The sequence below is a fragment of the Mastigoproctus giganteus genome, chromosome 7, assembly GCF_048544385.1.
Source record: "Mastigoproctus giganteus isolate SK-2022 chromosome 7, ASM4854438v1, whole genome shotgun sequence".
NCBI lineage: Eukaryota > Metazoa > Arthropoda > Arachnida > Uropygi > Thelyphonidae > Mastigoproctus > Mastigoproctus giganteus.
Genome location: NC_143581.1, coordinates 131,928,595 through 131,953,743, shown reverse-complemented (window position 1 = coordinate 131,953,743; position 25,149 = coordinate 131,928,595). Strand labels below are relative to the sequence as shown.

General features: G+C 39.9%; 1 protein-coding gene across 1 annotated transcript in view; it reads right to left on the bottom strand.

The window, feature by feature from the left end:
* The window catches only part of LOC150083207 (tRNA (34-2'-O)-methyltransferase regulator WDR6), a 760,490-nt gene extending 740,313 nt beyond the window's left edge, over positions 1-20,177 (bottom strand). The window contains exon 1 of the mRNA XM_090378434.1: positions 20,102-20,177. Within this exon, the coding sequence (XP_090234560.1) occupies positions 20,102-20,174 (73 nt within the window). The 5' untranslated portion in view covers positions 20,175-20,177. The remainder of the gene's footprint in view (positions 1-20,101) is intronic.
* Between the last annotated feature and the right edge of the window lie 4,972 nt (positions 20,178-25,149).

Below are 25,149 nucleotides of genomic sequence, written 5' to 3'. Positions count from 1 at the left end.
TTCACAGCATACCTTTATTAATCATCCATATTTTGATGGTCCTTTGCAAAGTAGTCCCCATTTCATGAAATGCACTTACTCCAACATTTCTGCCATTCTTCCAAAACATGGTGAAGCCATTTTTTTGCATGCATTTGAGAACCGCCTCTGTCATTACAACTTCTTCTAATGACTGGAAACTTTTTCCTCACAGCTCCCTCTTTTAACTTTGGAAATAAAACAATAAAAAAAAAAACCATGACCTTGCACCTTAGGGTGCAAGGTCATGGCTGTAGGGAAGATGAGGAACACATCTGACATTAATGCTGGCTAAGTAATCAATAACAGTATGAGGAATGTGAGGTCTCACATTGTCATGATACAGAATCCACCCACCTGCATGCAGTTATGTTCATTTGTGAAGAATGTGATTCTGCAAAGTGTGCGGTACAGTTCTGTAGCAAGGTCCAGTAACTGTTGTATGACAAGGCACAACATGCGGGTGAACCATTCCTTGAATGTCAAAAAAAAAAGAGATGACCATAACCTTTACTGCAGAAGCCACAACTTTTGCATATTTCAGTGTTGGCAATGACATAGACTTCAAAACAGAGCCTTTGTTGCTTACTCTGTGGATCAAAATGAAGTCACATCTCATCTGCATTATCACCTTGTGCAGAATTCCGCCATTTTCAGTAACCATCCATTGCAGCTTCTGACAAACTTCCACAATAACTTGCTTTTGCTCGGGTGTGAGTAGTCTTTGGGACCCGGCATGCCCAAACACATCATATTGAAAGTAACTGTTGTATGACAAGGCACAACATGCTGGTGAACCATTCCTTGAATGTCAAAAAAAAAAAGAGATGACCATAACCTTTACTGCAGAAGCCACAACTTTTGCATATTTCAGTGTTGGCAATGACATAGACTTCAAAACAGAGCCTTTGTTGTGGATCAAAATGAAGTCACATCTCATCGGCATTATCACCTTGTGCAGAATTCCGCCATTTTCAGTAACCATCCATTGCAACTCCTGACAAACTTCCACAACAACTTGCTTTTGCTCGGGCATGAGTAGTCTTTGGGACCCAGCATGCCCAAACACATCACATTGAAAGTAACTGTTGTATGACAAGGTACAACATGCTGGTGAACCATTCCTTGAATGTCAAAAAAAAAAGAGATGACCATAACCTTTACTGCAGAAGCCACAACTTTTGCATATTTCAGTGTTGACAATGACATAGACTTCAAAACAGAGCCTTTGTTGCTTACTCTGTGGATCAAAATGAAGTCACATCTCATCTGCATTATCACCTTGTGCAGAATTCCGCCATTTTCAGTAACCATCCATTGCAGCTCCTGACAAACTTCCACAACAACTTGCTTTTGCTCGGGCGTGAGTAGTCTTTGGGACCCAGCATGCCCAAACACATCACATTGAAAGTAACTGTTGTATGACAAGGTACAACATGCTGGTGAACCATTCCTTGAATGTCAAAAAAAAAAGAGATGACCATAACCTTTACTGCAGAAGCCACAACTTTTGCATATTTCAGTGTTGGCAATGACATAGACTTCAAAACAGAGCCTTTGTTGCTTACTCTGTGGATCAAAATGAAGTCACATCTCATCTGCATTATCACATTGTGCAGAATTCCGCCATTTTCAGTAACCATCCATTGCAGCTTCTGACAAACTTCCACAACAACTTGCTTTTGCTCGGGTGTGAGTAGTCTTTGGGACCCAGCATGTCCAAACACATCCTATGAAAATGTTCATGTAGAATACCATGCGTGCTTCCTACTGATATTCTCAACATCTCTGCCAGTTGCCTTACTGTTATACGATGATCTTCTCTCACAATTACAGAAGCAGTTATAGTTGCTTCGGTGACAGCAGTGGTTGGAGCTCCAGAACTGCCAATTTTGGTGATTGAATCACGTCCATCCTAAAACATTCTAAACCACCTGCAAGATATGCTATAGGGACACACAGATTTACAATAAACCTCTTAACATTTCATACACTTCAGCTGATGTTTCTTGAGATGGAAAGAAAATCTGAGCAGCATACTATTCCCTATGTGTCATGTCCACTGTCACTTAGGCAAAAATGAAGAGGCACAAACTTGGGCTCGGCTAGAAAAAGCAAGCATTACGGTTGTTTGTGAAAAATTATGATCATCCTTTATTGAACAGCCCTTGTATTTAAGTTCATTTTATATATTTTAAAATATTTTAACAATAATGCTGCATATTTAACGTATAGCTATGAGAGGACTAGCTTTGTTTTCGTGTAGTAACATGAAGAGTCAAAATCTAAATAAAAGGGACTTTTATTCTCTAAAGCTTTCGCAACTCATGCAGCATCTGACAGATACCGTTTTCATGGTTTTTTTTTTTTTTTTCCATTAGAACTTGGGAATAAGTGGTAGTATCTATATTTTTTGCAATTAGTTTTTACAAAAATCATACATGCAGTATTCCATATAAATATAAAAGTAAACCCATCCAGCATATATAATACAATAAACTCCCATTATATAAAAAAAAAAAAAAAAAAAAAAAGATTATATAAAAACATTATTACCTATAATAAATAAATGCACAAGGCATAATAGACTACAAACTTGAAATTAACTATAGAACTTTCAGCGTAAATACACAATTCTTTCTTCATAATAGCAAACTACAGTAGTAGTAGTGTGAATGGCATCGATTTAATTGATTCTCATATTATGATTACCTTCACAAGTTACCATGTATTGCACTCACTACCTTGAATAAGTAATGCTTCACCAATGGAGAAGGCTATTGTTATCCATTCTAAGTGGATACCACTACCCAGATGACATCGTTTCAAGGCTTGTTGGACTATCATTGGTGGGCAGGTAGGTACCCTGGTGTTGCAATCATGCCAACCCAGTTTTGAAGTATAGTCTTCTCCATTGGTGAAGCATTACTTATTCAATGTAGTACAAATACATGGTAACTGGTTGTGAAGGTAGTCACAATATGCGATACAATTAAATTGATGCTGTTCACACTACTACTGTAGTTTGCTATTACCAACAAAGAATTGTGCATTTACACTGAAAGTTCTATAGTAAATTTCAAGTTCGTAGTCTATTATGCATTGTGCATTTATTTCTTATTAGTAATATTACTATGTACACCTTTTGGCATCTTTCATAAGGTGGAGTTATACTTCATAATTGGGTTGGCATGATTGCAACACCAGGGTACCGATGATAAGCCAACAAGCCTTGAAACTGTGCCGTCTGTGTGGTGGTATCTACTGAGAATAAGTAATAATAGTCTTCTCCGTGAAGGTAGTCATGGTGAAGCGTTACTTATTCAAAGTAGTGCAATACATGGTAACTCGATGTGAAGATAGTGTCACAATATGAGATACAATTAAATCGATGCCATTCACACTACTACTGTAGTTTGCTATTACGAACAAAGCATTGTGTATTTACACTGAAAGTTCTATAATAAAAACATTATATATATAAAAAAAAAAAGATATGATCTTTTAGCTCATATCTTTTTCCTTTTTTTTTTTTTTTTTTTTAGATCCCACGAAGGAATAAACATGGATTTAACCCCCCTCGTTGATTTTCAGCTTCGGGAAAGGAATGACACAGACTAGATTTTTCCAATAATTTATGATGTAGCTTATATGAAAAAAATAAATGCCACTTGCACCAACCACTTTGAATATGGGTGACATTAATGCATTTCATCTGTTTATTTCATACATTAACTCAAATATTTTAAGACAGAGGGGCTGCTCTTTACAACTCAGCATTTAACCATTTACATGCAATGATAAATGGTTACTTTTACTTACTTACTTTTTTCTTTTATATACAGAGTGATTCACTACCAGTGCGACAAACTTGCAGGAGGTGTAGGGGCACAAAGACGAATCGGAATCACATAGCATTGCAGGGTCCAAAATGCCTTTGTCATGCGGTAGAGGACGTTGAATGGGAGGTCATGTGAACAGCAATCCCGCTGGAAGTCAGCATTTGCGAACCGGTTCCCGAGGCAGTAGGATGGACAAGTATTCAAAGGTTGAACTGGCCGACATACACCTCGTGTATGGAGCTGCGGACTGTAATGGGCGTGCCGCTCTGCGCTTGTACCAGGAACGTTTCCCACACAAGTGTGCTCCTCATCATACGATTTTCGCATGTGTGCACAGAAGGTTACATGAGACTGGTTGTTTCACGAGAGGTACCATTAATCGAGAGCGAACGACGAGGACGCCAGACAATGAGGAGAATGTCCTATGTCATGTAGAAGGCAATACGAGTACTCGAGTGACAGGTCAATGATTGGGTATTTCCCAATCCACTGTATGGAGGATACTGTCAACAAACCAAATGAGTTCATACCATCTGCAACGCGTCCAATCATTGGAGCCTGCGGATTATCAACTCCGGAGAACTTTTGCTACTTGGTTTCTTCAACAGAGTGCGGCAGACAGTGCATTTGCTGCGTCCGTATTGTTCATGGATGAGACAAGTTTCACAAGAGAGGGAACCTTCAATCAACATAATGCCCATTTGTGGGCTTTGGAGAACCCCATGGTACGTGAACACGTGCAACTCAACGCCGTTTCTCTGTCAATGTTTGGGCCGGCATTGTTGGAGACCACCTCATTGGACCATACCTTCTGCCCCCTCGTCTGGACGATAGGGCATACTTGAACTTTCTACAGCAAGTCCTGCCCGAACTTATTGAAGAAGCACATGTTCCTCAGTCGTTGCGCCGCTCAGTGTGGTTCCAGCATGATGGGGGCTCCCCCACATTACACTAATGACATCCGCCAACACCTAAACGTTACATTTGGACAGTATTGGATAGGTCGTGGTGGTCCAGATCACTGGCCTGCTAGATTGCTGGACCTATCATTCCTGGACTTCTTCTGCTGGGGTCAAATGAAGACATTGGTGTACGAGATCCCAGTTGGTTCAGTTGAAGACTTTGTCGCTCGCATCTCTGTAGCTGCCGGGGAGATTTGAGACGCACCAGGAATCTTCCAGAACGTTAGGGATTCCATGCGGCGACGCTGTGAAGCCTGTGTGACTGCTTCTGGTCGAACTTTCAAACACCTTCTGTAGCATGGCTTTTTGTCAATGTAAAACTTGTCATTAAAATGATTTCTGTTATACTAACAAGTTGCTGTTTCTGTTCTTTCTCTTTGCTTCTTTGTTCATGCAATCTCCCGCATGATGAAGGCATTTCAGACCCTGCAATGCTATATGAAAACCACAAACACAAGAGGTATTAGAACCTATAGTACTTAGTACCGTGCTTGGGTTGGAGGTTGAGAAGATATTTGTTGACATTAGACTTCAACTTCTGTAGACTTTAATTTTCAGGAAATACGTATGAAGGAAGGTTGTTCCAGAAAACAGCAGTTGAATGAATAAACGAGGAAGATGAAAAGTTGGTTCTGTGAGTTTGAAGTTGGACAGTAAATGGATGTTGGCTGGTGGTGGCACGTGTTTGGACTATTTTGAAAGAGAGAGAGGGAATTATAGAAGCCAATTCAGAAGAACAGTGTCCATGGAAATATCTGTAGAAATTTCCATGGAAATATCTGTAGAAAACGCATGCAGCAGAAACAGTATGTCTATGAGACATAGAGTGGAGAGACTATGTTAAAGAGGAGTCATTAATTAACCTAACTTCCCTCTTCTTAATGGAATCTAGAAGCCAAGAGAGGTTATGGGGACACCGCCCCAGATGTGGGAACAATATTCCAGGGTAGGACGGATTTCCGATTTGTACAGAGTGAACAGCTGTTTGGAAGAAAAGTAACGCCAAGAGCAAAAGAGAGAACCAAGTTTTTTAGATGCAGAGGAAGTAATATTTGTAATGTGCTTGTGTCAAGAGATTAGAAGTCAGGGTAATCTCCAAAAGAGGCATATCATTTTGTCTAGAAATTGGAGTGTCACAAAAGATAAGTATAGGAGAAGAAGAATAATTTTTGTGAGATATAAAACAAGACTGAATTTTAGAAGGATTGAAATTAACTAAGTTGTTTTTCCCACACTGGAGAATCACCTGAAGATCAGCATTTAAGGAATTGGAAGCGGATATTCGAGAAGTTTAAGCTGATTGAGCAGGTCAAGGTTTTTCAAAATGGAAAGTGGAATGCAATGTGCTATCAGCGGCAAAACTATGGATAGGATTTCCAGTCAATGGAAGAAGGTCATTAATATAAAAGAGGAAAAGAGTGGGGAAAAGAACTGAACTTTGGGGGACACCGGCATTAGTGGAGAAGTCAGAACACAGAGAGCCATCTACCATCACCCTCAGTGAGCGATCAGAGAGAAAACTGGATAACCAATTACAAAAAACAGTTGGCAAACCTTAAGATGGAAGCTTGTTTGGAAGACCTTTATGCCAAACATGATCGAAAGCTTTTGAGATGTCAAGCGCAACTACTTGTGTTTCACCAAACTTTTCCATTGAATTTGTCCATAAATGGGTAACATAAGCCAGAATATCACCAGTGGATAGACACTGACAGAATCCATACTGGCGATCATTGATCAGACGGAAGATTTCTAGGTAGTTTAGGAGTTGGCAGTTAATTGATTTCTCCATTACTTTAGAAAGAGTAGCAGTAATTGCAATGGGATGATTATTGGATGGGAGGGATTTGTCACCCTTTTTCGGAACTGGCTCAATATAAGCAAATTTCCAAGCAGAAGGAAAAACACCTTTGGAATAAGAAAGTTAAAAAAGGCAGCAAAGAACAGGAGTAAGTTCAGGAGCACAAGTTTTGAGAACAAGAGGAGAAATATCATCAGGACCTGGAGCTTTCTTAGCATCGAGATTTGTCAAAATCCTTCTGACATCCTTTTGATGGAAGACCACAGGAGGCATTGAATGGAGCATGTTGGGAGATGTTTTACCAATATCATTAATACATGAGTTGGAAGAAAAATGGAATGCTAGCAGGTTAGCTTTATCCTTGGCTGAAGTGACAACAGGACCATTTGGTTTTGACAGAGGTGGGCAAAAGTTGCGGCCAATAGCTTTGGCAAGAGACCAGAATGCTTGGCTACCATTAGGGCAAGAAGTAAGTTTTCTACTCTTAATCTGTTAAAAATCTAGTTTGGACTGATTAATGACTGCTTTACAATTGTTGCGAACTCTGGTGTAGGCAGAAAATGAAACTGAAGAATTGGAAACAAGCCAATAACGATATGTAACATTTTTCTCTTGAACAGCTTTAGCACATTTATTGGAAAACCAAGGTTTAGATAAAGGATGAGATTTTAAAGTGGAGTGTGGAATAAAGGATTCCATTCCTAGAAGAATAATTTCACTGACACGATCTGAGCAAACAGTGACATCAGAAATTTTGAAACAGAAGACCGCCGTAGCCTAGTGGTCAGGCGCGCGGGTGCATAAGTACACGTGCCTTGAGTGACCGGGGTTCAAGCCCGTGACTACTGAATACTGTGCTGTTTCTTGTATTCTGTGTACCTTGTAAACTCCTCTGACCGTTTGGTCGTCCCGGAGTATAAACAGAAAATTTATTATTTATTATTATTTTTTTAGTCTGACCTAAAAAAAGAAATCTCACAAGTCATCCCATTTTACATTCTTGTAATGCCAAACAATATGAGTTTGGGAATAGCCATGAGATAAAGGCTCCATTGGAGAAGAAACAATCACCAAGTTGTGATCTGAGGTACCTAAGGGACCACTCACTTTACCGTGTACTTAAAAGGGTTGTTTGTGAGAAAAAGATCAAGCGTGTTGGCTGCATGGTTAGGATTGTCTGATATTCTTGTAGGTAAGCTGGTGAGTATGGGCTTGGCAAACCCAGGGTCCTGAGCTGGATATCATCATTCTTCTCTTTCTTGGTGATTCCCTTCTACTTCTCTCTCTCTCTCTCTCAGGGTAACACGGGATTTTTTTTTTTTTTTGGCTGGTGCAGCATAAGCCTCAAGCTTCCTTGCACCTTATGGCTAATAATAATAATAAAATGAACAATCTGTGCAAGGTCATTAGAAATCGCAGAAGCCTCAACATCTTGACCAGCTGGGTCGATGTGACTAGAAAATGGAATCCAGCTGGAGTTGTGAACATTAAAATCACCAACGAAAATTACCTCACTGTTAAGAAAGTTGGACTGGAGAAAGTCAAAGAGCTCCAAGTGATTAGTGGAGTTGTGAGAATGGTAGAGGCAACAGATGAATTTGACACAATGAGGTAGAGAGATTTTAAGCCAGATAAGATCGAAAAGAGGAGATTTCAAATTACCAAATCTCTGACAGGGAATATTGGAACGCACAAGTCCCACCTTTGAAGCGAAAGGAATCATACAGTGAATAATTTTGGCAACTAAGATGAGCAGTAATTGAATTAACCGATAACTGAGATTCTGTCAGAAAAAGTACATGGGGTTTGGCAGACTGAAAATGGACATTGTTGAGATTAGAATTGAAACCACATATATTTGTGAAATGTATTAGGAAGTGTTTGGGAGGTTTAGATCTTTTTGCAGATAAGCTTACTCTATTAGTTCGACAATTCACGGTGTAATCAATAGTAAGAAAATGTGGGGGACATGCTGTATGAAGTAATGAAATTTTTGGATATGAATGTGACTCAAGGGAGACAGTCACATTCATATCCTCTACTCTGCCATACAGTGACTGGACGGAGTCCGAGTAGTGTGTATGCTGGCAAAGGCCGCATACACACTACTCGGACTCCCTCCATTCACTATCTGGCAGAGTAGAGGTAGCAAGATTATACACTAGCTGATCCGGAAGCCTCCTAAAGAGTTACCAATAGGTTCGGTCTGGTGTACTAACTAGCAGCCGGCCTGCAAACACCATTTTAGAGCTATATCCTCGAAATGTAAGGAAGATTGGATCTCGCAATGATGTTCATCATAACTTCAAAAGTCATCAGTCATACTGCATGATGGAAGAGATGGGGAAGGGTTGACTAGAACTTAGCTCTGGAGACTAAACATGGGTTTCACCACTTCAAGCCTCCAATAAACAAAGTGGTGGTATTGCACCGGTTGATGAGAGTCATCTACCACATAGTATTGCCTGGTAACACAGGGGGGTGGCATTACTCCAGGGGTCGAGGTGTGGTGCCCACACCTCGACCCCTGCTTATGTATGTATACCTGGGTATATACCTGGTGTATACCTGGGTGATCACCCACAGTGTGCTTGTGCATGGAGGTTATACCCAGAATTACTAACAGTCCCACATTAAGGTGCAAGCAGAGGATTTGGCTGTCACAGACCGTCCGTACTTCGCCAAAATTGGGTCTACTTGACTTGAATGTCATCCGAATATCAGCGTTTTTGACTCCCAGGTAGCCAGTACAGCTTGTCTGGCATGTCTGAGAGAATGTCTGTGATATCCTCAAGGACCAGTCTCCATATGCTGCAATTTGCAAAACTTAAGACTTTCTTGGTATGATCGCTCCTTTGTTCCCCTCTGAACTGTTTCAGCATCTCTACATCCTTCACAAAATGAGGCCTATAGACCTGTATGCAGTACTCAAAGTGTGACCTGACCACTGGCTTATACAAAGTGATAATCACCTACTTATCCCTGCTAGCAAAATTTGTATATCATTGACAAGACCACACAAGCTGTTCTGGCAGCCTGTCTGCACTGCTCAGAAGACTTCATATCTGAAAGCACAATTACTCCCAGGTCTATTTCAGTCTCCACTATCCTGAGGGTAATACCACACAGTTGGTACGTTACTCTGTGGTTACTGCTACCCATATGCAGTACTTTGCATTTGTCAATGTTAAACTTGCCACCACTCAGCCCATCTGCCCAACTTTTCTGGGTCCATTTGCAGCAGCATACTGTCATTACAGCCATTAACAACACTGCCAAACTTTGTATCATATGCAAACTTATACATTAAGCCTGTTATAACTTCATCAATATCATTGATAAATACAGAAAACAACAATGGTCCCAACACTGAACCCTGAGGGACTCCACTAACATTAGTCCACAATGATCAGTGTCCAGTGATGATCACTCTGTCTTCTCAAACTCAAATATCCTTTTATCCATAGCAGCAACTTTCCCTTAATACCATAAAGCTCCAATTTGTACAGCAGCCTTTTACGTGCAACAGTATCAAAGCTTTCCTGAAGTTCAACTACATGATATCAAAATTATTTTTTCACCCAGTTCCTTTGTGACCACATTTTAGTATCCAATCAAATTGGTCAGGCAAGATTTCTTCTTAATAAACCCATGCTGTGTGTGTGAACCATAACTGCAGTCTTGTCTAGATGATTCTGCATTGCCTCCTTAAGTAGTGACTCCATTACTTTCCCTGGAACAGAATTTAAAGTAACAGGTCTGTAATTACTTGTGTCACCCATTGATCCCCTTTTCTGAATGAGGGTTACATTTACACTTCTCCAATCTGTGGGGAGCTCCCGTAAATCCAAGGATGGTCTCATAATTATGACTAAGGGTTTGGTTACTTCATTTGTTGCCTCCCTTAATATAACAGGATAGATCCCATACACTCCAAGTGCTTTTCATATGTTTAACTTCAACAATTTCTCCTCCACTTTCCTCTCAGTTATTACAAAGTCATTTAGCTCCCTATTAGCATTTGATAAACTTCTGGCCTTCACTTCTCTACAGAATTCCTCATGTGAGAATGTAGATGAAAAATACTCCTTTCGTTCAGTTTGTCAGTTACCTGAGCAGGATCATAAACAGGCAAATCATCAATGTCAAGTGGACCAATCTGGTTCATTCCCTTCCCTCTAAAGTTTACATAAGTAAAGTAGTCATTGCTGATTTATTTTTGCCAAAGATTTCTAGCAATCTCACTTTACCTGCTTAACCTCCATTGTGACTTGATTACAGACCAGCTTATATCTACCATAGGCTTCTGTGTCACCCGATAATTTATATGCATCCCATGCATTTTTCTTCTCTGCCACAAGTGTCATTAGTTCATCTGACATCCATTTAGGACTAAAATTTGACCAATATTTCTTAGTTAGTATGAAATGCCTAGTAGCTTCCAAGATTAATTCCTTGAATGCTATTCAGAATTTGCTGTTGGTAACATCATCAGCTAGTCCCACTGTATTGAATTTAAAAGCTGTCTGAGACCACCATAGTCACTTTTACAAAAGCAGAACTCTTCACTTTACTCCTGGTGGTAGTTACGTCTTTAAAAATTCCCTCATCAGTACACTGTAATCATTGCCTCCTAATGGTCCTTTCATCTGCATATTCTTAAAATTTAATAATCGCTGCTGATAATCAGATCAAGAGTACTGATCTGATTATCAGCGGTAATAAAGAGTCATCTCTTGAACATGCTGCTGCCATACAAAACAGTTATCCAGTAAATCCACAAAAGTCTTGCTAGTGTGAAAGTGACCGAGTCAATATCTGCTCGGGTTAAAATCCTCGATTATAAAGACATTCTGATTTACTGGCCCACTCCATTTCTCTGTACAGTTGTTCGTTGTACTCATCACAGTCATTAGGCTTATAACACACTCCTACTCTCATTTTAACTTTCCCAATACTTATATCATACCAAATTAACTCAACATTACACTGGCCACCCATGTCAACTGGATGCACTGCCTTAGATTTTGTTTCCTAACTAATAGCATCTGCAACAAACCAACATCTGCAATGAGAATGAGGCCCATGTATCTCCAGATAAAGAATCTCTCTTCACAATAGTAGAACAATTGCTCTTACGAAAACCAAGGAAAAGAAATGCCCTGACCACGATTTAGTGAAACTAGAAATTATATAAATTCTTGCCAAATGTCGGTCTCAACATCTACTCCAACTATTTAATTAATAACTGTCTAAGCAAAAGTATATTTCCCACCATATGGAAACTGGCAAACCTGAGATTAATCTTAAAGAATTCAGAAAACCTCCAAATGATCCTAAATCATAGAGGCCAATTGCCTTATTACCAATTCTGGGAAAGGTATTGGAAAGGCTCATAGTATACATTTAAAAGCACATTATCTGAATGCAAACAGTGCCAGATTAAGGTATGGGCTAGCAGGGCCCTTGCCCAGGACACCATTCTTTAAGGGGTGCCAAAAACAGAAGAACAATGAGGCAAAAATATATATATCCTTAGTGAAGGACACCGAAAAATCATTCTGTCTAGGGTGCAGAAATACCTTGGTCTGGCACTGAATGCAAACTTTTGGTCAGACAGAGTTTGGCTTCAAACCTGGATGTTCAACTGAGGATGTAATGAACAAACTAATGAGTGCAGGTCAAACCACCCAGGAAACGTAAAGCTGGCTATTTCAACTGATAATATGGCATAATATGGCAAGCTGGTATTCCACAGAACCTGTATAACTGTATCAAAGATTATCTTAATAACAGGAAAACAGTAGTGCAAACTATATTTCAATGTATACAGCAAAATGTTACCCGTGGTTGCCCTCAGGGTTCAGTGTTTTTGGAACCTGGTGCTGGACAAGTTCCTGGAGGCTTACACTGGCCAAGTGGATGGGTCATCTTTGCAGATGACTTTGTTCTACTTGTGAAGGGTAATAACAGAAGGGCTCTGGAAGACCAGGCATATCATGCCCTGAACCTTCTACAGAACTGAGAACAAACCCATAAGCTAGCAATACAAAAGCTAAATCTATCCTACTAAAAGGCAAATTAAGAATATCAACCTCTGATAAAGATTTCAGGAAAAACAATAGCCCTAACAACAGAACTAAAATAACTTGGAGTCATCTTTGACCCCAAGCTAACATTTCACCCCCATCTAAGAGATGTTGGCAAAAAAGTGAGAAGGTATACTGACATAATTGCCAGAATAAGTAGAGCAGACTTTAGTCCTCATTTATAAGGTTCCCATTAATTACTTATGGAGCTGGCATCTGGTTCCTTAGAATGTTACTAGTCAACAATACAGCTAAACTTGGATCCATCCAGCATGTCATCTTACTTACAATTACCAGGGCATGCCACATGGTCAGCACCCCTACAGGTTCTGGCTAGTGCACTGCCATTAGATTTGGAAATAATTTGAAGCAACCTCAACTATACGCTTCGATGGTAGATCCCCACTGATATCCAGAGGGATCAACATAGAACTAACAGCTGATCCTAAACAAGAAAAGAAAAGGATACTGACTTGTCTATAACAACAATGGTAAGGTAGATGGTACCAGTCAGATAAAGGAGATATCACTAGGAGGTTCATGCCACAGGTAACCCTAGTCTCCCCAAACCTCCATCCTGATTGGCACCAGGCTTATATGCTACATTTTTGTTAACAGGGCATAGCTCCCTGAGTGCAAAACTATGTCAACTTGGACTCACACAAGACCCAAAATATACCTGTGGTGCTGATGAGGATTGGTCCCATGTCTTATACAACTGCCCCACAGATGTACACTTGTGACAAAAATAGGACCAATAAACTGTGGAGATGAATAACTTAAATCTGATGACATGCATTACACAGCCAGCACTTCAAATTCATTAAATTTATTTACTATACTCGTAGCATTGGTATTAGGATTAAAAAAAAAAGTAAAGTGCAGCCATTATCAACCCACTGCAGGATGGAAGCCTCCTCAACAATTCATGCTGAGGGAAATGGGCCATAATCTGTCACGCTGGTCCAGTGCGGGTTGGCAGATCGACCGTATTCAGCAGTCGGGGGCTTGAACCCCGGTCTGCTCAAAGAGCGTGTGCTACTGCACTCCCGCTCCTCCCACTCGGCTACGGAGGCATTAGTAGAGGCATTTGATGCAAGAAAGCAAGCTTATGCAGCATCAGCCAAAAAAAAAAAACCACTTCCACTTCACCCCTCTGTTCATTCGAAATACCTGTCCAGCTGAGCCTTAAACTTATTAAGGCTATCAACTTCCACGACAAGGGATGGAAGTCTGTTCCACCAACCAACCACCGATATATACATGCACCTGTTCTTACTCTTAGTTACCTGAATACAGCCCACATATTTACTTGTTCCATAATGACCCCAGCAGTTCTAGAAATCCCCAGCACTTTGCTTTCCAGGCTGCTGCTCATTCCAATAGAAGCAGTGCAAGAATTACTTTCACTTCTGCCTGCAGCTACTGTTAATCTATTAGTCTGTGAATCCTCCCAAGGTAGCAGTTTACCAACCCAATTAACACTGCCTTGATAGCATCAGCAAATATTCTTACATACTTTCTATTTTTTTATTTTAAAATTAGATATGCATAAATTTAGTGATATATTATAAATATGTTATACTGAAACACACATTTTATTCTATAACATGAGTTAATTTTTTTTCATAATATTCCTGTCAGGTCCCCTGAAACCATTGCCTGGAATTGTGGTAAACAATTCTGTGGAAACAACAGAAGTCACTTCTTTATAGCATAATATCCTGCTTTTGTAGTTAGCATTAATACAGGTACATAATGCAAGAAAGCAAACTTATAATGCAAAAAAGAAAACTTATACAGCAGTAGCCAAAAAAAACTTTAAGGAAGGGGATGAATCTGGTTGGTCCACTTGACATCGATGGTTCGACTGTTGATGATCCTGCTCAGATAGCAAACAAACTGAATGAGTATTTTGCATCTACATTCACACATGAGGAGTTATTAAGGTTTGAAAATGGCAGAAGGTTATCAAATTGTAGCAATATACTTAATGATTTTGTAATAACTGAGAGCAAAGTGGAAGAGAAATTGTTGAAGTTAAACGTAAGAAAAGCACCTGGGGTGGATGGGATCTATCCAGTTATATTAAAGGAGGTGGCAAAGCAACTAAGCAAACCCTTAGCCATAATTATGAGAGCATCCTTGGACTCAGGGGAGGTTCCCACGGACTGGAGATGTGCAAATGTATCCCCAATTCACAAAGGGGGATCGAAGGGTGACACGAGTAAATACAGACCAGTTAGTTTAACTTCTGTTCCGGGTAAAATAATGGAGTCACTGGTTAAAGATGCATTGCAGGATCATCTAGACAAGACTGCAGCAATAATTCAGACACATCATGGGTTTGTTAAGGGAAAGTCTTGTCTGACAAATTTGATAGGATATTATGATGTGGTTACAAAGGAACTGGATGCAAAAAATAATTTTGATATCATATATTTGAATTTCAGGAAAGCTTTTGACACTGTTGCGCATGGAAGACTATTGTACAAATTGGAGCAGAATGGTATTAAGGGTAAGTTACTACAATGGATAAAAGGATGGTTAAATGGGAGAAGACAGAGGGTGGTAATCAATGGGTGCTGCTCTTCTTGGACTAATGTTATTAGTGGAGTCCCACAGGGTTCGGTGTTAGGTCCAGTGTTGTTTTGTATATTTATCAACGATATTGATGAAGGTATATCAGGCTTAATGTCGAAGTTTGCAGATGATACAAAGGTCAGCAGGGTTGTTAATGACAGTAATGGCAGTGTGCTACTGCAACAGGATCTAGATAATTTGGGCAGATGGGCTAAGAAGTGGCAACTGAAGTTTAACCTTGACAAATGTAAAGTACTACATATGGGTAGAAGTAACCCCAGAGAAAGTACCAACTGTGTGGTACTACACTTAAGGTGGTAGAAAATGAAAAAGACCTGGGAGTAATTGTGCAGGCAGATATGAAGTTTTCTGAGCAATGCAGACAGGCTGCCGGGGCAGGTCATGGGGTTTTGTCAATGATATATAGGAATTTTGCTAGCAGGGAAAAGGAGGTGATTATCCCTCTGTATAAGGCAATGGTCAGGCCACGCCTTGAGTACTGCGTACAGGTCTGGAGGCCTCATTTTAGGAAGGATGTAGATTTACTTGAGCGTGTACAGAGAAGGGCAACAAGATTGGTGAGGGGAATGAAGGGATCCTCTTACCAAGAGAGGCTTAAGTTCTGCAAATTGCAGTGGCTGGAGACTAGGCACCTGCGCGGTGATCTGATTGAGGTATATAAGGCCTTGAATGGGTTGAGCACGCTGAATTCTGATGGGATCCTTCCACTTGTTCAGATTACGAACCTAAGGGGGCATAAATTCAAATTAAGAAAGGACAGATGTAGAATAGATGTGCGGAAATTTTCCTTTAGCCAGAGGGTGGTTAATTGCTGGAACAAACTTCCATCTGTCGTTGTGGAAGTTGATAGGTTGAATAAATTTAAGGAGGAACTGGACAGGCATTTGGAGGGAATGGTGTGATTTTTTTTTTTTTTTTTTTTTGGCTGATGCTGCATAAGCTCATACATTTGCTTTCTTGCATCACATGCCACTACTACTACTACTTCCCATTTCATCCAGCCATTTACTCCAAAAGTTTAAATTCAAGGAAGAACTGGACATTTAAACAATCAACTTCTAAAAAACAGATGGAAGTTTGTTCCAGCAATCAACCACTTGCTGACTAAATGTAGACCCCCCCTGCACACCTAATCTACAACTATAATTCATCAATTTGGATTTATGCTTCCTCAAGCACATAACCTGAGCAAGAAAGTCAAAGGAAGTGAAGCCAGTTGACATCGATGGACGGGGCAGTGTCGAGTCAGTTTGGTGTGACATAAGCATAGGGAAATCAAAATTGAGAGCAGGAGTGTGCTATAGGCCTAATGACTCTGATGAGTATAATAATATATTGTACAGGGAAATAGAGTGGGCCAGTAAATCAGAGAGTCTTATAATGGGGGATTTTAATTTCCCAGATATTGACTGGAATTTGTGGGTTGGTCACTTGCACACTAGCAAGGCTTTTGTGGATTTATTGGATGATTGTTTTCTACATCAGCATGTTCGTGAGGCAACAAGAGGGAGCAATACTCTTGATCTGATTATCAGTAGTGATTCTTCATGCATTAAGAACCTGCAGATAAATGAACCACTAGGTGGCAGTGATCACAGTGTGTTGAAGTGGGATTTACTCAAGGAGGTAACTACCATCAGAGGTAAAGGGAAGGGTTTTTGTTTTCGTAAAGGCGACTATGATGGTCTGAGACAGTATTTAAATTCTATACAGTGGGACCAACTGATGATGTTACCAACAGCAAACTCAAAATGGGAAGCATTCAAGGAACTAATCTTGGTGGCTACCAGGCTTTACATACCGACTAAGAAATATTGTTCAAGGTTTAGGCCTAAATGGTTGTCAGATGGACTAATGAGACATGTGGCAGAGAAGAAAAATGCATGGGATACATACAAATTAATGGGTGACATGGAAGCCTATGATAGATATAAGTTGGTCTGTAACCAAGTCACAAAGGAGATTAGGCAGGCAAAGGCAGACTACGAAAAATCCTTGGCAAAGGATGCAAAGAAAAACAGAAAGGAGTTCTTTACATACTTGAACTCGAGAAGGAAAGGGATGAATCAGATTGGTCCACTGGATATTGATGGTTCAACAGTTGAGGATCCTGCTCAGGTGGCTAACAATCTAAACGAGTATTTTGCATCTACATTCACGCATGAGGAGTTATTCAGGAAGGAGAATGATGTAGGTAAAGTAGACATTGGCAGTGAGCTGGATGATTTTGTAATAACTGAGAGGAAAGTGGAGGAGAGATTGTTGAGGATAAACATAAAAAGGCACCTGGGGTGGATGGGATCTATCCAGTTATATTAAAGGAGGCAGCAAAGGAAGTATGCAAACCCCTAGCTATAATTATGAGAGCTTCTTTGGACTCAGGGGAGGTACCCATAGACTGGAGATGTGCAAATGTAACCCCAATTCACAAAGGAGGATCAAAGGCTGACACAAGTAATTATAGACCTGTTAGTTTAACTTCTGTTCCAGGTAAATTAATGGAGGCACTGGTTAAAGAAGCACTGCAGGATCATCTAGACAAGAATTCAGTTATAGCTCAGACGCAGCATGGTTTTGTTAAGGGCAGGTCTTGCCTGACCAATTTGATTGGATACTATGATGTAGTCACAAAAGAACTGGATGCAAGGAATAACTTTGATATTATATATTTGGATCTTAGAAAGGCTTTTGATACTGTTGCACATGGAAGACTGCTGCACAAATTGGAGCAGTGTGGCATTGGAGGCAAATTGCTGCTATGGATAAGGGGATGGTTGAGTGGCAGAAGACAGAGAGTGGTAATCAATGGACACTGCTCAACGTGGACTAATGTTATTAGTGGAGTTCCTCAAGGTTCAGTGTTGGGTCCATTGTTGTTTTCGGTGTTTATGAATGATATTGATGATGGGATATCAAGTTTAATGTCTAAGTTTGCAGATGATACAAAGGTTGGCAGGGTCGTTAAGGACACTACTGACGCTATGCTGCTGCAACAGGATCTGGAAAGGTTGAACAGATGGGCTGAGAGGTGGCAAATGAAGTTTAACATTGACAAATGTAAAGTACTACATATGGGTAACAGTAACCCCAGAGCAATGTATCAACTCTGCGGTACTACACTGACAGTGGTGGAGAATGAAAAGGACCTGGGGGTAATTGTGCAGGCAGATATGAAGTTCTCTGAGCAGTGCAGACGAGCTGCAAGAGTAGCTCATGGTGTCTTGTCAATGATATACAGGAATTTTTCTAGCAGGGATAAGGAGGTGATTATTCCCTTGTATAAGGCAATGGTTAGGCCACATCTTGAGTACTGTATACAGGTCTGGAGGCCTCATTTCAAGAAGGATGTAGAGCTGCTGGAACGGGTACAGAGAAGGGCAACAAGATTAGTAAATGGAACAAAGGGTTGCTCTTACGAAGAAAGGCTTAAGTTTTGTAACTTACAGAGTCTGGAGACTAGGCACCGGCGAGGTGATCTGATAGAGGTGTATAAGGCTTTGAATGGTTTGAGCATGCTCAATGCCAATGGGATTCTTCATCTTTCTCAGAATAATCACCTCAGAGGGCATAACTTCAAATTGAGGAAGGACGGATGTCGGATAGATGTGCGGAAATTTGCCTTTGGCCAGCGGTTGGTTGGTTGGTGGAACCGACTTCCATCACTTGTTGTTGAAGTTGATAGCCTAAACAAATTTAAAGCTCAACTGGACAGGTATTTCGAACGAACGGAGGGGTGAAATGGGAGAGGGTTTTTTTTTTTTTTTTTTGGCTGATGCTGAATAAGCTTGCTTTCTTGCATCATATGCCTCTACTAATGCTAATGCTAAAGAGGAAGAATCCCAGCAGCACTAAACTTATTCAAACCATTCAAAGCCTTATACACCTCAATCAGATCACCTCACAGATGCCTAGTCTGCAGACACTGCAGTTTGCAGAACTTAGCTTTCTTGATAAAAGAACCCCTTTTCCCCTCACCAATTTCATTGCCATTCTCTGTACTTGTCCCAGCAACTCAACATCCTTCCTAAAATGCGGCCTCCAGACCTGTATGCAGTACTCAAAGTTTGGCCTGACCATTGCCTTATACAAGGGGATAATCACCTCCTTAACCCTGCTAGCAAAGTTTCTGTATAGTCAAACTACATCATTTCAGCAGTCCAAATTTTATTCACTAAAAAAAAAAAAAATGCTCAATGGCACCATAATAGACATTTTGTTGTTGCATTCCGAAATCAATAAAATTTAAATTCACTAAAAATGTCTAATCGTCTAAAACAATAATAAAAATCAGTAAACACCGTGCGAGCTACACCAGTAACGTGACCGGGTAGTCCAACCACAGCTTATTTAAGTTACTGTCATTATCTTACGAGAAATAATAGGGCTAAAGCAAAATAATACTGACTTCAGTAAAAGGGGACCAACATTGAAATTAATTCTACTTTCGTATCTTCATAACAGACAGGACTGTTTTTTAAAGCGGGACAGAAAAAGACTTTAGCAAATTGCAGTGAAGGGCATGAAAATGGTACTAAAAAGTAATCAGATGCTCCTTATTTTGAATAACTGAGCAAACTCATAAAAGAGCAACTAAAAAGGAAATCGAAACGTAAAATAACAGAAAATGCAAAAGATAATGTACAATATCTGGACTTCTGAACACATCTTACAGAGTTTAACCCAAGTTTCGGACACAAACAAACGTTACAGTTTAACACATAAATAAAATATATTATTCTGTATTTCGTTGACAAATTTGGCGTACTACAAATCATAAATCATTACCAACAAATAAACAGGAGCAGCAAAAGTGAAGGGCAGTTACAGTACATCTCTTAAATGATCCCTCCACAAACATTTCTACAGCTACACTGTATCTTAATTACTATGTATCAATGACTAAAATATTGCTATATTTTTAATTTAATGAGCACCACTGAGTACTCTGATAACCACAATCGAATGAGAACTGAATATTTATTCGATTTTAAATTTTCCTTTTTTTTTTTTCCAGACAATAATCCAATAAATTTCTTCCGGGACTACCGTGATTTGAGAAAAAACGACCAATCAAATACAAAAAACATCAGAACAACAAATTGACAACAGCCAGTTTTGACGCACGCTGCCCACACAGTAGTGAGAGAGAACGTGCCATCTGGATTGTGCTTTGCAAACTGACTGAAAACTATCAAAATGAGCGGAAATATATAGTGTTTTTTTTTTTTTTTTTTTTTTTATGAAACCCTAAAAACAAAAGGTATCGTAGTACAGTAAACCCTCGCTAATCCGGGGGTAATTGGTGGGAGAAGTCATCTGGATTAGTCAAGAAAAAGATAGCCCTAAACTTAGAACACAAATAAATGGAAAATTTAATGATATAGGTTGTGTTGATGAAAATAAATTTAAAAAAAAATCACTGTAGAGCCTTTATTTAAAAACTATAAAAAGGATACATTTACCCATCGATATATGGATAAATGTATTGTCTTTTTTATACATTTATCAGGTGGAGCTGACGTCGCACCCCAGTGCCACTTGATCATTCTGTGATTAGGAATTGCACTTCTTCAGCTTCTTCCAGCAAAACTTTTTTTTTGTCATATTTTTAATGTCTGTTTATTTGATAGACTGCTGTTATCACTCCCCATATCGAATTTAAAATGAAATGTCTTTATAGATTCTTTTTGTTTATTAATATCTGACACAGCCTGTCGGCCAAAAAAAAATTCTTTGGCAATTTTTTTTCCAGTAACGCTATTTTCAAGTTGTTCTATCACTTATGAGTTTGTTAATGATAGTTAAAGTAAAATGTTTTCTGTTAATTTCACTTTTTAATTCTTTAGCATTAGCATTAGCATTAGTAGAGGCATTTGATGCAAGAAAGCAAGCTTATGCAGCATCAGCCAAAAAAAAAAAAAAAAAAACCCATTTCCACTTCACCCCTCTGTTCGTTCAAAATACCTGTCCAGCTGAGCCTTAAACTTATTTAGGCTATCAACCTCCACCACAAGGGATGGAAGTCTGTTCCAACAACCAACCACCCGCTGGCTAAAGACAAATTTCCGCACGTCTATCCTACATCTGTCTTTCCTCAATTTGAATTTATGCCCTCTCAGCTGATTTTTCTGAGCTAGAGGAAGAATCCCATCAGCATTGAGCATGCTTAAACCATTCAAGGCTTTATACACCTCTATCAGATCACCTCGCTGGTGCCTAGTCTCCAGACACTGTAATTTGCAAAACTTAAGCCTTTCTTCGTAAGAGCACCCCTTTGTTCCATTCACTAATCTTGTTGCCCTTCTCTGTACTCGTTCCAGCAGCTCTACATCCTTCTTGAAATGAGGCCTCCAGACCTGTATACAGTACTCTAGGTGTGGCCTGACCATCGCCTTATACAATGGAATAATCACCTCCTTATCCCTGCTGGAAAAATTCCTGTATATCATTGACAATACTCCATGAGCTACTCTTGCAGCCCGTCTGCACTGCTCAGAGAACTTCATATCTGCCTGCACAACCACCCCCAAGTCCCTTTCATTCTCTACCACTGTCAGTGTTGTACCACAGAGTTGATACGTTGCTCTGCGGTTGCTGTTTCCCATGTGTAGTACTTTACATTTGTCAATGTTAAACTTCATTTGCCACCTCTCAGCCCATCTGCTCAACCTTTCCAGATCCTGTTGCAGCAGCATAGTGTCAGTAGTGTCCTTGACAACCCTGCCAACCTTTGTATCGTCTGCAAACTTGCACATTAAGCCCGATATACCATCATCAATATCATTTATAAATACAGAAAACAATAATGGACCCAACACTGAGCCCTGAGGGACTCCACTAATAACATCAGTCCACGATGAGCAGTGTCCATTGATTACCACTCTCTGTCTTCTCCCCCTCAACCACCCCTTTATCCATAGCAGCAATTTGCCTCCAATGTCACACTGCTCCAATTTGTGTAGCAGTCTTCCATGTGCAACAGTATCAAAAGCCTTTCTAAGATCCAAGTATATAATATCAAAGTTATTCCCTGCATCCAGTTCTTTTGTGACTGCATCATAGTATCGAATCAAGTTGGTCAGGCAAGACTTCCCCTTAACAAAACCATGCTGTGTCTGAGCTATAACTGAAGTCTTGTCTAAATGATCCTGCAGTGCTTCTTTAACCAGTGCCTCCATTAATTTTCCTGGAACAGAAGTTAAGCTCACAGGTCTATAATTACTTGTGTCAGCCTTTGATCCTCCTTTGTGAATTGGGGTCACATTTGCACATTTCCAGTCTATGGGTACCTCCCCTGAGTCCAAGGAAGCTCTCATAATTATGGCTAAGGGTTTGCTTACTTCCTTTGCTGCCTCCTTTAATATAACTGGATAGATCCCATCCACCCCGGGTGCCTTTCTTGTGTTTATCTTCAACAGTTTCTCCTCCACTTTACTCCCAGTTATTTCAAGATTCTGTAGCTTACTGCTAGAGTTGAATACACCTCTGGCATTCCCCTCGCTGAATAACTCCTCATGTGTGAATGTCGATGCAAAATATTCATTTAGTTTGTTAGCTACCTGAGCAGGATCATCAACACTTGACCCATCAATATCAAGTGGACCAATCTGATTCATCCCCTTCCTTCTAGAGTTTACATAAGTAAAGAACTCTTTGCTGTTTTTCTTTGCATCCCTTGCCAAGGATTTCTCGTAATCTGCCTTCGCCCGCCTAACCTCCTTTGTAACTTGGTTGCATATCAACATGTATCTAACATAGGCTTCTGTGTCATGTGTTAATTTGTATGTATTTAGTACCCATAATTATATAAAATGTGTTAACTTATGTACATAAGTATAAATAAGTGACGCAACATAAGCAATAACATTAATCCAAGGGCTCACATCTGGTGAGTATGGGCTTGGCACACCCAGGGCCCTGAGCTGGATATCATCATTCTTCTCTTTCTTAGTGATTCCTCTCTATCTCTCAAGGTAACTCATATTTTTTTTATTTTTTTTTGCCTGAGGCTTATGCTGCAACAGCCAAAAAACAAAAATTCCCTCGTTACCCTAAGAAAGAGAGAGAGAGTCAGAAGCAGAAGGGAATCACCAAGAAAGAGAAGAATGATGATATCCAGCTGAGGACCCTGGGTGTGCCAAGCCAATACTAACCAGATGTGACACCCTGGAGTTAATGACTTATAATGATAATGACTCAGTCAACAATGATACAAAACAACACGCAATACAATTTGTATTGAAAGACATATCTTACATGTATTCCGTAATCAAATTCGGCTAGATATATATATAAATTTATAATAATAATAATAAAATAATACAATGGAGGCGAACGTGGTTGATGAGGTAGATTAATTAATAGAGGAAAAAAGAGGAAACAAAATCAATTTCATTCTTATTATTATTATTATTATTAATGGCCATATGGTACAAGGAAGCCTAAGGCTTATGCTGCACCAGCCAAAAAAAAAAAAAATTCCCAAGTTACCCCCTGAGAGAGAGAGAGAGAGAGAGAAGTAGAAAAGAATCACCAAGAAAGAGAAGAATGATGATATCCAGCTCAGGACCCTGGGTTTGCCAAGCCCATACTCACTAGATGTGAGCCCCCGGGGTTAAATTTGTATTATAATCCTCTAAAGAAAGAACCATACATAGTAACAATCAAGGATATGCCTGAGAGAATGTACAGTCACTCTTAAGGAATGTAATAGTATTATATTCAAAGCAATCTGTATTGAGTAGGCTCAATATAGATAGCTATAAAGTGAATCCCAGGACATATATATATGGGCATGTGACTGGGCAGTATAGTTAAAAAGGGGTCTGGCAGCTAAAACGGAACTTGTAAGAAAATATAATTGAGTGTACTAGAACTAAAGTGAATCCCAGGACATATATATATATATAAAACTATATATATATATATATAGTTAAAAAAGGGTCTGGCAGCTGAAACGGAACTTGTAAGAAAATATAATTGAGTGTACTAGAACTGTCAACATGAAGGGATGCACTTGGTCAGCAATGATGTTTAGGTACAATGTGGCATTCAGACGTGAATCTATAGGTATCAATGGACCCAACGTATGCCACGAAAACATTCCCCACACCATGACACTGCCTCCACCACCTTGAACAGTAGTCGTCAGACATGATGGGTCCATGGATTCATGTTGTTTTCACCAAATTATGAGCCTTCCATCAACATGATGCACCAGGAAGTTCGACTCGTCAGACCAAGCAACTGTTTTCCAATCCTCGCTAGTCCAGTGCTGGTGTTGCTGTGCCCACAGGAGGCATGCTCTTTTGTTCTTTATTGATAACAAATGTACACGATGTGGCAGTCGGTTGTTGTAGCCCATTCGCGACAAAGTGCAACTAGTGGTCCGTTGCGATATTTTGTTTGCTTGCACAATTCTAGCCATCATCCTCTGACCTCTCAGGTCAGCAAGTGAAATTCTTCCACAAGAGTGCCGTTGAGAGAAAGTTTTCTGTTCGTTGCACCATTCTCGATACACCCTTGAAACTGTGGTGCGTTAAAAGTTCAGGAGAACTGCCGTTTCAGAGATGCTTTGTCCAGTACATCTTGCCCCTACTACCATGACACGTTTGAAGTCCATTAGATCATTCCTTTTCCCTATTCTTACTGCGGTTTGTACGCTTAACTGATACTAGAGAGGTTGTTCTACTGCATTTATATCCGCAACTGTGGTCATGTGACTTGCAATGTTGTGGGTCAAACTATTTGCGTGCACAGCAGCGGTGTACCTAACAAAGCGGCAGCACAGTGTATATGTATATATAAAGGCTCTGGTATCCTTCGGTAATAGA